The sequence below is a fragment of the Serinus canaria genome, chromosome 15 (assembly GCF_022539315.1).
Source record: "Serinus canaria isolate serCan28SL12 chromosome 15, serCan2020, whole genome shotgun sequence".
Taxonomy (NCBI): Eukaryota; Metazoa; Chordata; class Aves; order Passeriformes; family Fringillidae; genus Serinus; species Serinus canaria.
In genome coordinates, this window is record NC_066329.1 from 8,772,255 (window position 1) to 8,787,284 (window position 15,030).

At 42.3% G+C, this 15,030-nt stretch overlaps 2 protein-coding genes across 4 annotated transcripts; one reads left to right on the plus strand and one right to left on the minus strand.

The window, feature by feature from the left end:
- The first annotated feature begins 281 nt into the window (after positions 1-281).
- On the plus strand, positions 282-10,777 carry LOC103818282 (solute carrier family 2, facilitated glucose transporter member 11-like). Its single transcript, XM_050980385.1, is given in 14 exon segments — positions 282-469; positions 789-810; positions 813-877; positions 2,389-2,487; positions 4,061-4,221; positions 4,917-5,041; positions 5,273-5,402; positions 5,908-6,056; positions 6,931-7,118; positions 7,630-7,740; positions 7,847-7,948; positions 8,476-8,551; positions 8,983-9,110; positions 10,004-10,777. Coding segments are annotated over 14 exon segments (1,593 nt in total). The 5' UTR covers positions 282-451; the 3' UTR covers positions 10,223-10,777.
- On the minus strand, positions 9,398-14,979 carry HSCB (HscB mitochondrial iron-sulfur cluster cochaperone). 3 transcript variants are annotated; one of them, XM_050980389.1, is made up of 7 exons: positions 14,760-14,979; positions 14,597-14,693; positions 14,118-14,207; positions 13,506-13,650; positions 12,615-12,662; positions 11,346-11,460; positions 9,398-10,105 (listed from the first exon to the last, which is right to left on the minus strand). In XM_050980389.1, the coding sequence occupies exons 1-6, from the start codon at positions 14,957-14,959 to the stop codon at positions 11,369-11,371; spliced, it is 672 nt and encodes a 223-aa protein (XP_050836346.1). In that variant the 5' UTR covers positions 14,960-14,979; the 3' UTR covers positions 9,398-10,105; positions 11,346-11,368. The 3 variants fall into 3 exon arrangements, with proteins under 3 accessions (XP_050836346.1, XP_050836345.1, XP_050836347.1); XM_050980388.1 differs by lacking the exon at positions 9,398-10,105 and having other exon boundaries at positions 11,298-11,460; XM_050980390.1 differs by lacking the exons at positions 9,398-10,105; positions 14,118-14,207 and having other exon boundaries at positions 11,298-11,460.
- Positions 14,980-15,030: the final 51 nt, after the last annotated feature.

Sequence of the window (15,030 nt, forward strand, 5' to 3'; positions counted from 1 at the left end):
CCGCCGTGGCCCGTGAGGGGGCGCCGCGGGCTCCCCGCCGCCGTGGCCCGTGAGGGGGCGCCGCGGGCTCCCCGCCGCCGTGGCCCGTGAGGGGGCGCCGCGGGCTCCCCGCCGCCGTGGCCCGTGAGGGGGCGCCGCGGGCTCCCCGCCGCCGTGGCCCGTGAGGGGGCGCCGCGGGCTCCCCGCCGCCGTGGCCCGTGAGGGGGCGCCGCGGGCTCCCCGCCGCCGTGGCCCGTGAGGGGGCGCCGCGGGCTCCCCGCCGCCGTGGCCCGTGAGGGGGCGCCGCGGGCTCCCCGAGCGTGTCCGAACAGCCCCTCTCTTGTCCGTGGCCCAGCCTAATTCCCGCAGCGGGGCGGGCACGGTCGGGCAGCCAAATCCCGGTCAGCTGAGGAGCTTAGGCGGGTTCGGGGCGAGCGGAGCGGAGCTGAGCTCCGGGCGGCAGGAGGGAGGGATGGCGCCCAGGCACACGGTAACTGCCCGTCCTTGTCTTTGGTTGCGGGGGGCTGCAGGTGCGGGTTCTGCGCGGAGAACAGAGGGGGAACAGAGAAGGACAATGCATGTACACAGTGTAAGAGATGGGGAAGCTCCCTGAGGCTGCTGTGAGGCGTTATCGAAGATGGACATCCCTGTCAAAAAGAAGTTCGGAGCCCTTGAGAGAGTCCCAATGGGCGGGGAGAAAAAAAACAAAAGCAGTCAAACAAAACAACAACAACAAAAAGTAAAGCTCTGTTTTAATGCATTAGTAACTTAAGTTCTTTGGCACCTTTTTTTTTTTTCCTGTAACGTAGTTTATTAAATTTTGCAATGGAAATTAATTCAGCCCATGCTCAGAATGGAGCACCAGCCCCTGCTCAGAGGGTCTAGCTCGCCCTGCAAGGTAAGCAGAACCATCCCGAAGGTGGATCCTGCAGGGAGTTTGTGGTTTTAGCAATGATGTACAGATGTGAAATGTGTGGGTATTTCATGTTAGCATTTGAATAGAAATACATTAAGTGATTAGACTCATAAGGTTTTGCGCTTTCCTTGGATACCTGGCTGTGTTAGAAAGTGGTAGCTATAAAAGCAGCTTTCTGATTCTCATGTTCTACATTGAATATAAATTGAATTTTGTTTGTGTCATGTTTTTGGAATGAAGTGAACGCCCTTATAAACTGTCAGGAGTTCAGAAGACATGAGGCTGTTATCTGTGCTCTCTCCAAACTCCAATGTCAGACAGCATACCAATGTCACAAGCCCAGCTGATTTGGGCAGGAAAAACAAAAGATCTGTCATAATAAAACCTAAGTTATGTGAAGTGTGTTCATTATTTTGTGTTGTTTGTTTATTTTCTATTCCTTCTAGATTCCAGGTTGTACCCATAAAACACACAAAATAGGTTTACAGTACTTAGTTACAATAAGGGTCTGAGTGTGCAGTGCCAGTATTTACCACATCAGTTTTGTTTTTTTCTGCCATACTTACTGCAGCCCTTACTAATAACTCTTAATTCATTATTTTGGTTGACATTCAGAGAAACACTTTTTATTCTTGGAAACTGTAAGGAAATGTTGATTGGATTTTACTTTAATAAGATAATTTCAACTTGCAAATTTCAGGGAGGGAAAGAGGGAGGAAGGAATGAAGTTTTGATGAATTATCTTTAGGAAGGACACAGCTCTGTCAGAATACATTACAATATCTGGAATAACTCAGCATTTCTGGGAACTGGACCAAGAATTAGAATGATTAAGAATTAGTCTACATACCTTACAATGAGAAATTCAGGGAGTAGAAGTTTATTAAAAGAAATATGTACGGCATTTTAAAAATGTGTGCCAATATGCCAATAAACTTTAAATGAATATTATTGCAAGTGAACAAATTATTGTGATTGAGGTGCTAAGGCTTTGCACCTGCCAACTTGCAGATATTGGGTAATCATTTTAGGGACTTAAAATATTGCTTAGGGGGAAATAAAACATTGTTACTTCTCACATCTTGGTTAAAATGTGACTCACAGAAATTGACACTAGGTTAATTTTATACTGAGTCGTTGTGTCTCTAACACGAGATATAAAGAGTCCTAGCATTCTTTCATTAAAAACAGACACTGTGAGTGATGTGGCTCATGCAAAAAGCATTTACTCAGTTGCTAATAACAGCTGTAATGGTTTTGTTGCCTACACATAATCTGGAGACTTGTAATTGTGATATTTCTAAAGGCTTTAATGATCAGAGCCAAAGCCAGCCTGAAATGCTTCTCCTGCTGCAGGTGTTCAGGAGTTCAGGCTGTTTTTTAAACAAATACTTTGACTGCTCCAAACTAAATACATGATGTATTTCACCGTTACTTTCTTTTAGATATTAAATGATCTCTTGTAATACCCATGATTTTCTTTTGCTCCTCAGCTCCCCAGCTGGACGTTGTTCCTGGCTGTTTGTGCAGTTGGAATTGGAGGCACCTTTCAGTATGGATACAATGTCTCTATTATCAATGCACCCACTCAGGTAAAAGCTCATCTTTTGTTCATTGCCCTGTTTCCTCTCTGAACTCAGCCACGAGGCCAAATGTGCTTTTGCTGTGATCACAGTGGGACCTGGAGCACTCTTCCTCTCATATGTGAAGGAATCTTGTTCATTTCCTAAGTGGTTTCATGTGCATTTGTTTGTGAGTACCTCCCATCAGAACCATTCTCTGTCAGACAAAAGTGTTAATATGCCTCATAAATACCTTTATTATTAGAAGGATTAACTGAATAAGTAATATATTTGTTGGTTACTAAAATCACCCAGAACACTAAGGGTAGAATAGACCAAAACATTTTCAGTTGGAAGGGTCCTAGAATGACCATCTAGTCCAGCTACCTGACCACTTCAGGGCTGACCAAAAGTTAAAGTGTATTTACTAACAGCAATGTCCAAATGCCCTTGGAGCATTGACCACTTGTCTGGGAAGCCTGTTCCTCTGCTTGACCACCTTTATGTAGGATATCACCACTGTTTCTCCAAATGTCAAGTTTAAACCTCCCCTGACACAGCTTTGAGCCATTCCCATTCTCTCTATCACTGCATAACATATGCATAGTTGGAGAAAGCATAGTTACTATTTATAGGTGTCCATCACAAAGCAGATTATTGAAAAAGTCCTCCTTAGGGAATTAAAATGTTCCATCTGTAGTGGCTGAGTATCTTGTAAATATTTTCACTTGTTACTTGAGCGTTTTTGCTGTAGCCTCCAGGATTCTGCATATTTTGTGGATGACTCAAGGATCTGAGCAAATATTCTTGTGAAAGTGGTGGGTATCAGTTTTTGCTACCAGCTGATTTATTTGCTTGGAAAACTGTGAAGACTGAATTTGCTTCAACATTGTATGCTTTTTACAAAGCTTAAAAGAAGCTGTTTGTGAAAGAACAGGTCATATACTGGGAACAGAGGGAGAGTCCAAGAAGTTTGTTCTTCTGTAGTCTTTGTTTGCAGGCAAAGAACAGGAGCCTCTGATTACACATACATGCCAGTTCAAGAGTTTCTAAAGGCAAATTTTAGAAAACCAAGCATGTGGAATAACAGCTTCAAAGTTCTGACACATGAATACTGTAAGAGAGGTGGAGTATTATTAGAGTTGAAAAAGGGATTTTACTGTGACTTTCTGGATTACACTGAGGCAGGGAGATTTAGACCAAGTGTCAGAATGAGTCCCCTGACAGTGAATTTTTTAGGTTGCAAGGCTTCTGTGCTGTGAGATGTTCCTAAAAACAGTAGGGCCAGCCATCCACCCTGTTCCCCTCCTTGTTCAGAAGGACCTCAGAGCTCTCTCGTGGCAGTGCATGTCAGGGTTGTGTTTCTCCTCTGCTGCAGCCCCTGAGGCAGAGCACAAAGCAGAGCTGCTCAGCAGCCTTTGAGGTGCAGGGGGAGTAGGAAACACAAGGCCTTCCTTGTGGTCAAAGAAGATTCTGCCAGTCAGAGGACATCTCTTAGAATTAACTCCCAGAATTAATTTTCAGGATTGGGGTGCAAGTTATTTATAATGCTGTGGGTAGGGTGTGTAAAATGCTACACATTCATCATTCTTTTCTACTGCAGCATATACACAAGTTCTTAAACGAGACCTGGAGTAGCCGTTATCACAAGGAGCTGAATCCAGATTTGCTGACTTTTCTTTGGTCTGTCATTGCTTCCATCTTTTCCCTCGGAGGCCTGTGTGGAGCCCTGATTGGAGGCAGCATGGCCATACGCCTGGGCAGGTCAGTTGCAGCAGCAGGCATATCAAAACATGTTTGCTTTTCCTACCTTCCCACTGGAATAGAAAATAAATAAATGGGAAAAGAGTGGGAGAAAAGAGTACCTTGGTGAAAGTGAAAGATTTTTACTTTAAAACTGAGTTTTCTAGTACAATTTTACAGTTTATTCCAATGTGACTTTCGAGGATGTGCCCTGAATTATGACCCTTGTCTTACTCTTTTCATTACATTTACTGAAATCTGAGTAGGGGAATGCACACAGAGTGTGTTGGAAGGAAACATGAGTTTCCCCCTGCCACATTTGCAGCCCTTGCAGTAAGGATTTGCTGCTTCATCTGTTGCACTTCATTTGTCTAAATGAAGAAACCCCACTCCTACCTTGTCAGGCATTTCTGTCATATTTATACATTATTCTTATGTTTAGATATTTTAAAAACATAAGCACTTGTATCAGATGTCTGGTTTTCCAGGGAACAGTATGTTTCTTCAATATAAAGTCCATTTATCCCCCCACATTATCAGAAGGGAAAGCTGTTTAAAAGCTCACATTATTACAGATTTCCATAATGTCTGGTTGAGGTGGGTTGTTTTTTGTTTTCGGTTTTTTTTTGTTTGTTGTAATCAGTTTTTGTTTGTTCTGTGATACTATTATTATTACTATTACTATTACTATTATTATTTTTGTTCCTCCTTTTTAGGAAAGGAGCTCTTTTGATGAATAATGTTATAGCAATACTAGCCTCCATTTTAATGGGGATCAGTTTTCCTACAGGATTGTTTGAGTTACTGATTGCTGGAAGGTTTTTGATTGGCATAAATTCAGGTGAATGATTTCTTATTCCTACTATCCATAAACTGTGGTGAATGATAAATGATTGTTTTTTCTGATCCTTTAGGTTTTATGATGAAAAAGTTCTGTAGTTTACCTTGGAATCTGAAGGGAACTAAATTAATAGGAAATTAATTAGATCCGATTTTGTATGTGTTTTGGTTTAGTAACTCTTTGCAAAGCAATTCCTATTGATAGGAAAATGTTTTTTCCATTTACTTGCAGGTGTTGGGCTCTGTGTGCAGCCTCTTTATATTGGGGAGTTTGCCCCAAAACACCTCAGAGGTGGCTTGGCCATGGGGACTTCCATCTTTCTGACTGGGGGAATTCTGACAGGACAAGTAATTGGTTTGAGGTAAGAACGGTTTGAGGGTTTTTTTGCTGTTTTGTGTTATTCCTGTGTAAAGAATTCCAATTTCCTACAGCTCATTGCAGGACATTCCTTGTGCCATTGCAGCATTAGAATTCACACACAAGGTCCCCCTGGGAGAAGAAAATCCTGCTTGAGTCACCTTATTCCTACAACTGCCAACCATCAGTGCTGTCTCCTCAGGGAAGTAGTATCAGTTTAGGTGGGTCACCACAACAGCATCAGTAAAGCAGCCACATTTGAGCTGAATTCATGTTTTCTGCCAATTTCTTGCTGGAGACAGTGGATGTTGGCAAGGACTTGAGAGCAAAGGACTCACATTTCTGTATCACAGCCCTAGCACTGCTTTTGTCCCCTGTGTGATCAGAAGAAGCTGCTCAGGCCTTTATCCAGCTGGAACTTAGAAGTTCCAAGAGCAGAGACTGCATTAAATAGTAACCAAGAGCTATTTATTATATTTCTTTGCATTCTTTTTCTACATTTCTCCCAGAGAATTATTGGGTGGAGAAAAGCATTGGCCTCTGTTGCTATCCAGCAGCTGTATTCCAGCATTAGCCCAACTGTTATTCCTTCCATGGTTTCCTGAAAGTCCCAGATATCTTCTTATTGACAGAGGTGATGAGCTGAGCTGTGCCAAAGGTAATATCTACTTTCTGTTCTCCAGAAAATGACAATGAATATATTGGGTTCCAGATTCTCCTTTTATCTTTATCCACCCAGCACAGTTGTATCATCTGGTGCTTTTTGGCCCATGTTTTTCATCCAGTGAGCTTACATGGAGAAGGGATTGTGGAACTCAGGAGCCCATAATGGGTTATGAACAAAACTTAATTATCCTGTTTCAAATGTTAGTTCATTGACTGGAGCTCCAAGCTGGTTACTCTCAGTGGAGAGTTCATTATCAGGGTCATCAAAACTGCTACTGTTGACTTTAAGAAGACAGATTGTCACTTGAGGTATTTTTAATCAAAAAGATTTTAAAGGATTGTCACTTGAGGTATTTTTAATCAATAAGATTTTAAAGGAACTGATGCTGTATAGTCTTTAAGACCATTTGTAAAGATTTTAGTCTGGGATCCAAATGACTTCTGATTATATTTGCCTTAAGAGAAGGATTTACTGTCTTTGCTCCAGCTCACTAACTGCATCCCATTGCCAGCATTAAAGTCAGGGCCATAACAAAGGACAATATCTCCCTAGAATTTAAGCAAAACTCTTCAAACTGGTAAAAGTGTCTTTAAGGAAAAGACTATTTGAAGGTCTGAGGTTCAGATACAAAATATTTTACCTGGTGAATATTTAAAGGCCAGATATTCCTCTAAAAAGAAGGAAAGAAATGCCACAGAATTCTCCAAATCCACCACAGGAAAAAATGTTGAAAAAACAGCAAGGAACAAGCAAGTCACAAAGCAAATTTTTCATATCCTAACAAAAGCCAGGTCATTATGAAAAGAGATTATTTCCCAGGAGTTGTGGTTAATAGAGAAATGTAAATTATTTTTTCTCTTTGTAGCTTTGAAACGATTTCATGGTTCCTCAGAGTACCGAAGGGAGATGGAAGACATCCAGCGGGAATGCTTTGCCTTAGATGGGGAGAAACCCAAGAAGCCCTGGCAGTTATTCACTGACCCTGCTGTGAGATGGCAGCTCATCACTGTCATCGTGATGACCATGGGCCAACAGCTCAGTGGCATTAATGCTGTAATGCCAAACAGCTTAAATAATTATTTCATTTCCACCTGGTTTTCAGCTGTTTATTAACACAAAGTATCCACGTAGAGAAGCTCAGTGAAATGGGATAAGTAGGAAAGAATGTCCTTGCATTATTTTGGTGTTTCTCTTTCATTTTTTTTCTCATTTCTGTGTTTCTGGTATGCAAATTTTCTAAAGAATGACTTGATACTTCCTCTGAAAAACATTCCTCTGAAAAATACATAAAGGTGGATCAGCTTATTCCAGTGTGTCTGGTTTAAGAATATAAAGCATATTCAGTAAGTTGACTGATCCTATTGGCTTCTATGATAGCAATATGTTTACTTAGACATGAATTTAACAGATTGTAATTGCTTCTAATGTTGAATTAGTAACTCATAATGTAAAGTACATTGATCTATATGTTTAGTATGAATGTGACTTTGTTTCCAGATAATGTTTTAAATACCAGAAAAACCTCATTGTTTGTTTTTGGCTGTTTTTTTTTTTTCTGCTGTAGATTTATTTCTATGCAACTTACGTTTTTGAACAAGCTGGGATTGTGGCAGAAAAAATCCCGTATGTGACACTTGGCACTGGAGTTTGTGAATGTCTCACAGCCCTCTCCTGTGTAAGAGCAGTTTGTTCTACCTCTCAGTACAAACAGTAATGATTCTTGAAAAATATTGGTAAAAATGAGATCAGTATATTAACAGAAGATCATATCTTGTCCACAGGGTTTGCTGATAGACTATGTGGGAAGAAGATGCCTTATCATTGGGGGTTATCTCCTCATGACACTCTGGTGCACTGTTCTGACCTTCTCTCTGACTTACCAGGTGCAAAGGACTCGTTCCTGTTACCCAATGTGACTGAGGAGTGAAAAGGGCACGTGGCTACAATAGTAAGGGGGAATGGATTTAAATTGAGTAGGGTTAGATTAGAAATCAGGAAGAAATTGTTCCCTGTGAGGGGTGGGAAGGCCCTGGCACAGGGTGCCCAGAGAAGCTGGGGGTGCCTCATCCCTGGAAGTGTTCAAGGCCAGGTTGGATGGAGTTGGAGCAACCTGGGACAGTGGAAGATGTCCCTGCCCATGGCCAGCGGTTGGATGGGATGAACTTTAAAGCCCCTTCCAGCCCAGCCCACACTATGATTACATAATTCTATGATGATTTAGTAAAAATTATGGAATGAACACTATTTAATTTCTCTGAAGCAGAACTGTTAAATAAATTAGCTGTAAAAGAGTCATGAAAGACTGCTGGTCTTAATTGAAATAAAATACAGATGGGAACATAACAGTTAAGCCAGACTTTAAAACTGGGTTATCAAAATCTGAACTAAACCTCATTGTCTTCTGTTTCAGGAGCTGTACTCCTGGGTGCCTTACATGAGCATGATGTGTGTATTTGCCTTCATCTTGAGCTTTGGGCTGGGCCCAGGTATTGCACAGGAATCTGTGTGAGTGGGGGAAGGTCTGGGAGGGCTGGGTGTCACACAGCCAAGAAGCCTTTGCAGCACAGCTGCTGCTGCTCTGCCTGGGGAACTCAAGTGAGGCCTTCCTGTAGCCTACAGCTGAGGCTTACCATGCACACTTCTGGGGCAGCTACTTGTGAGGGAGGGCTTAGTTCTTCAGAGCACAGGGGTTTTACACTTGTCAGAAGGGGCCTGCTCCCTGATCTGTGCTGCTGAAATGGGGCTGTGTTTTAGTGGGAAACTTGTGCAAGGGCAGCAGCCTCAGAATTTTGCTGTTAGGAATTATAATAGATCAGCTAATGGCATATTCAAAAGCAAGTCAATCTTTTGTAGCATTGGAAATACCTCAAATGGACATTTAGCACAATTCTCTGTTCTGTTTCTGAACCATCCTCAGGTGGCATAACAAACACCCTGACAGCTGAGTTATTTGTACAGTCCTCACGTCCTGCTGCCTACATGATTGCAGGGACCGTGAGCTGGATTAGTTTCTTCACAGTTGGAATGCTCTTTCCCTTCATAGTGGTGAGTATGCACAGCACAATTTCCATTTCACCTGCTCCCAGGTTCCATCCCATTGCTTGCATTGCATTATATACACCTGTATATATAACTGACACTTGATCAGGATGCACACTGCCCCTCAAATGAGTTTAACTAGATTTAGTCCCTCATAAAAGTATTTTTTACATGTCACAAACCTCAATATAACATGATAAATGGAAAGTAAAGGAATGCACTGGAGGGCAATGCTCACGTTCAGATGAAAAAAACAGAGAAGGTATCAAAAGCAGAAAAACTTAATCAGATACTGAGATTTAAATAAAACCTTTTTTAATAGTGCCTTGTGCTTTTATGGCAAAGTAATGTTGAGGTGGTACCTGTGGCCAGTAAGTCACATCTCTGAGAACTTGCTGAACTGATAGGAAAGGCAAGACAAGCTTTCATCTCCAGCTTTGTATATTTAGTTTTAGCACATGTTCTTGAAGCAAAACCTGCAGGAACAGCATGCATCTGGGTATCTGGTTCTGCCTGTCCTTTCTCCATGGTTGAGTTCTGTTTTTCAGTAAAACAGTTGGTTTTTTTAAATGCACAGCATTGAAGAATATTAACAGAGAAACTTAAATGATGTCACATCTTAAAAGATATGACAGCTAAGTAGCAAATGTTGACTTCTAGATTGTGACATTTGACTGTTTAAATGGTTTATCTTATTTTTACAATAAAAGTCTACCCAATAATTGTACAGCGCTTGACAGTCTTTTATCTAAAAAGTTACAGGTAAAGATTAGGTTGAATGAGTCCTTTTAGAAAAACATCTGAGCAGCAATGTTAAGTGTAAATGGAAACAAAAAGCTTATTTTCTCACACCTACTATTATTACACTTGAAATATGTTGCAATCACATTTATTTTCAGAATGGACTGAAGCAGTATTGTTTTGTGGTGTTCTTACTGGAGTGCTTCTTTGTTGCTGCTTTCATCTTCCTCATAATTCCTGAGACAAAAAACAAATCGTTTCTGGAAATCAAAAAGGAATTTCACAAGCTTAATTTTGGAAGAAATGCCAGGAGAAAGGAAACGGAGCTTTATGAAAGAAGGCAACTCCAAGATGAATTTTTAAAGGTTTCTGCATAATTTCACAAATGCAACAGAACTTCAGTGAGAATTATGAACCTTGTAATACATGATCAAGTGGCTTATTAAATCTTCCTGTGTATTTAGAGGAAGTGTAACTAAAGGCAAGTTAGTATTGCTGAAATACTATTAACAACATATTGTAATATCCACAGAAAATTTGATCTTTAGCTGTAACCTGGGGCTGTAGGGATGCAGAAATGCTAGGGAGGATGTTCAGTGAGCCCCTCTGGCAGATTTCTGCAGAGAATTCAGCAACTCTTCTTGCATTTCAAAGCCCTGTGTTCAGTTTGGGTCATTGGGCACATCCAAATGCTTTGCTGAGTGTAACATTCTGAGTTCTTGTTAAAACCCACACAAGAACTGATAGCTGATATTTGAAATATTCCAGTTTATGTAGAAATAGTGGTATTCAGTTTTTGTTTTTTCAGTTATGTAACTTTGAAAGCCTTAAAGATATTCCTCATCCAGTCCTACTACTGTACTGTGCAACAAAAGTATAGCACTCCCTGAATTACTCGTATTTGTAATAAAAATGTTTATCCTGATAAAAGACTGACTGGAGTTTCAATTTGCTTATTTTTTTTCCCTAACCTAGCATCTCAACATTTTAAACTATGCAAGAGGGTAAAACTTCTAGTTTTGGAGGTTAGTTCCCATCAGACTGAAATACACACCCCAAAAAGCATGAAGTAGCAGAGAGGATGGATGACAGAAATTAAATACTCTTTACCTTTAAACTACAGGGAGCCTGTAGGACATGCTGAATGAGCCTTCTGCCCCCTCTCTAGTATTTTTTCATGGACTCTTTTTCAACTTAAAATAAATTCTTCACATGTTAGGAAGTAAGAAATCTCACATCTGGTGTTTGTGTGCCTCTCTGATATTTGTTTCCATACCTGCCACTGCCAGGACAGTGGCCCACCTTACGCAGTGCAACTTTTCCTGGCTGTAGCATTTCCAAATGTCATCTGCTCCCCAAGTGCGGCAGCAAGCATGGGATTTCTTTTCTATTTATCTTCCTCCTCCCAGAATTAAGGCTTTTAATGGAAGTATAGGAAACAAACACCCTTGGTCTGATTTTGCTGATAAAACCATTTGTTTAATTGAAAATAACACTAACTCTCAATAGCTAGGAAGGCAACATCAGGAAGGGACCTTCTTGGCCTTTAGTTTATCTTCTAAGTTGGCAAAATACTTCATTTTTCCTAGCAGTTTCTTGGCTTCTTGAAGATCATCTGAAATGGAATAAAACAGTACTGGTTTACAGAGGGAGAGGTGAATTCACATTTTCAAAATGAATCTCAAGGTTTCATTGACAGAACCTGTTTTAGTACCAAGAGTTGTGACCTGCAAGGAGTCAGACTCTATTAAAGCCATGCTGCCTATTGTTTTAACCTCAGATGGTTTGGGAACATCTCAACTCAAATATTCCACAAAAGCTGTAACAATGAACAATTTGAAAAAGAAACGTGAATGAATGCCCTTTAATGACTCCTGTTAAGTGGCTGCAGTATTGATCTACCCACTAGGCAAGACAAATGTTTTTGTTTAAAACACCTATAAATAGAGCAACTGACATAACTGAAAATTGCAAATGAGGAGGAGTCTGGTCAGGACAGTGCCAATTCCAAAACTGATATTGAAACAATTTCTGCTCAGTTAAAGGGGAGGGTGGTTTATGACCTACAGACAAAGGCAACACAGTCCTTCTCATGGCACAGAGTAAGAGAATGTAATTCCTCATAGGCAGGCCCAGCCAGCACCACTGTGATGTTTACAGTTACACCCACCCTGACAAAAGTGCAGCATTCTGGACCTGGCACACAACCACAGAGGTTTTTTGCCAGCTTCAGAGGCTCAGGACTGGTTCAAGCCTGTGCCTATCCACTGGTTGTAGAACAAAGTTATGTTGATTATTGCACAGGAAGTCCCCAAACCTTATGCTGAACAGGCCTTTACTTGCCACACAGCAGCTGTGGCTTTCACTGCAAAGAACAGCACTCACTGCTCTGCTCCAGAACTGCAGAGCATCTCCCAAATTCAAGTGTGAAACCTCAGAACATGTCTAAGATCATGTCTGTCCTTCCCAGCATTCTGGGAAACACACAAACAATTTCTTAGCATCTACATTCCCACTGAAAATTATTATTTAGATGCAAGATGAATGGAACTTTTGTACTGGACTTTGCTTTTAATGTGAGGTCCTGAATTTACCAAATCAGCAGGAATGTCAGTTTAGAAGTACTTATTCTAAATACCTAACAAAGAACCCTTGTCAATGCAGTGTTTCTATTCCATAGCTCAGGAAATATTTGCCAGTAAGAGAATGTAGAGTTTTAAGCATTTGACAGGTATGTATGGCAGTTAAAAACTTCATAAAATCAGGTACCTCTTTCAAAAGCTGCAGTCACCTCCCTGGTCAGTTCTTCTTGTTTAACTGCAAAACAAATTATTTCATTTACTTTTTGTTATACTTGGGATATTTGACACCACTGCATTCTGACTGCCTGTGGTGGAAAAGTTCATTTCAGCCTTTGGGAGTCAAGTGAGTTTTTCATTGTACTGCTGTCAGTGTTGTTTTAATTATAATTTCAAACATGTATTTCTTTATTTAAACAGGTATACTGACAGCAATTCCAATGAACACCAGTGGTCACTAATTTCCCAGCAATTTACCTTATTTTTGGTGTATCAGTTTACTCTACTACAGTTAACTTTCTCCTGTGCTATTCAGTTTTTATTCTAGTTATTGTAATTGCTTTTAACACATAGCTATTATTGAAAAGAATATATCAGTAAACCAAATGCTTTTGGTATAAAAAAGAAAGTTGCTTGTGTAAGGAGAATAACCACTCAATATAATTGGTGCCAGATGAAGAAAGAACTACAATGCCTTTATAAATAACATTATTTAGTGTAGTCAGACAAGCATTTTATTCAACTTCATTCTGACAGGTTCTTTTTTGGAAAAAGTGACTAACCTAATTAAGGTTGAGTAAATTCCTTTTTATTGTCTATATATATTTATTTTCACATCAGAATAGGTTCTGTTATACAAATGTTCTCAAGACAGATGTGGTATTTAGGTGCATAAATAGGTAAAGACAATACTGGAAAAGAGAGGAACAGGGCAGAAGCTCCTACAGTGAGTCAATTCCAGACTAACACAAATTGAAGACATTACAAGAAATATACCAACACAGTTTAGAGCTTTTGGACTCATGTATTACACAACATTCAGTACATTAGTTCTGTACAAATTCCTGAAGTCATAACCTACCTTTAATGGAAGTTTCAACTTCTTCAAGGTTATTCTTGGTTTTGGACTCTGCTAATTTCTCATTAATTTCCATGATTTCCATAAGGAACGCAGAGTCTGCATCACAGTCTGTCTCTTTTGCTGGCTCCACTCCACTCAGCTCCAGCTGGCAGAGGAAATGGGAATTTGAAAATAAATATTCCCACATCAATTTCTATGGAAATTATTTTCTTTAATATTAAGTATCTTAGTGGGGCATACTCAGATTCATATTTGATTAACCTACAGTGCGTTGAGTCAGTCTGAAAGTCAACTCTATACATAAAAATCAGCAGTTACCCAAAGCCAAAAAAACATTAAAAAGGCTACCATGGGCCAGACTGAAATTCTGAATGAGCAGCCATGGCCAAACACCACGTGTGATGTGAAAGACAAATTACTGTAAGATGAGCAGCAAATGAGATGATATGCTGATTAATTTTTGGAGAAACTTGGTTCTGGTCTCCTTTCAATCTCTAGTGATCCTCTTCAGAGGAATGCAGATTAGCACATTAGGGCCTGAATCGAGGGTGGGATCCCTACCAGCCCCCAGGGTTAGTCACAGAACACTGCAATACCTAATGGGGACCTTACTAGATAGAGGCCTCGGCTCAGAGGGTTCAGCAGAGTCTGGTAGGCCTTGTTGATCAGGGAAGAGTGTTGCTCAGAGTAGTACTGCTCTTTCTGCAAATGGATGGCAAATAATTGGAAGCTAATTACAAGTGGCAAAATACACTTTGTTACATGCGGAACGGCAGCGTCCCCACACCAGTCCGTGTGTGAAACGGAGAAGGCTCCGTGGACCTGGGAGCTGAGGCACTGCGCTCAGCTAAGGCCTGACGAACCGCAGCGGCCCCGCATCGTCCGCCTCCGCCGCAAATCCATGGCAGAGCCTCTTCTGAGCACCGAAACACAAACACAGGCGAATCCCCTCACTCCCCGAGCGGGAGAGAGGTGGGGACTCGACACTGCGACCCCGCCACGCAGCCGAAGGCTAAAGGCGAGTTCGTCCGGCGCTCACCGAGCCCGCGGGCCCCTCCCGGCCCGGCTCCCCCGCCCGGCCCGGGGCTCACCGGCGGCCTCTGGCCGAAGCGGTCGGGGTGCACGGCGCGCTGCAGGATCCGGAACCGCTGCTGCAGCTGCCCCGGGTCGACGCGGAAGGAGCGGTCGCTGCAGGACACAGGGCGGGTGAGACCCGCGGCCGGCCGGGCTCGCGGCCGCCCCGCCCACACTCACCAGTCCATCAGGCGGAAAAGATCAGGCCGCGGCGCCGGCGGCTGCAGAGCCTGGCAACCAGGGCAGAAGTGGGGCGGCCCATCGCTGCTGGGGAGCGGAGCGCCGCAGCTCCAGCACGGCGGCCCCGGGGCGCGGCCCAGCGCGGCCCCGCGGAGCGCCAGGCGCGCCCACCCGAGCCGCGCCCGCAGCGCCGCCCGCATCGCGCACCGCTCCCGGCGGCCTCCGCGCGGGCCGCGCGCTCATTGGCTGCGCTCGGGGCGCGCGCGCGGCG

Coding starts and splice junctions, on each gene's coding strand:
- HSCB (XM_050980389.1), bottom strand. CDS start 14,959: ATGCGGGCGGCGCTGCGGGCGCGGCTCGGGTGGGCGCGCCTGGCGCTC. Junction 14,694..14,759: donor CTTTTCCGCCTGATGGACTG/GTGAGTGTGGGC, acceptor TGTGTCCTGCAG/CGACCGCTCCTTCCGCGTCG. Junction 12,663..13,505: donor AGTTGAAACTTCCATTAAAG/GTAGGTTATGAC, acceptor TTTGTTTTGCAG/TTAAACAAGAAGAACTGACC.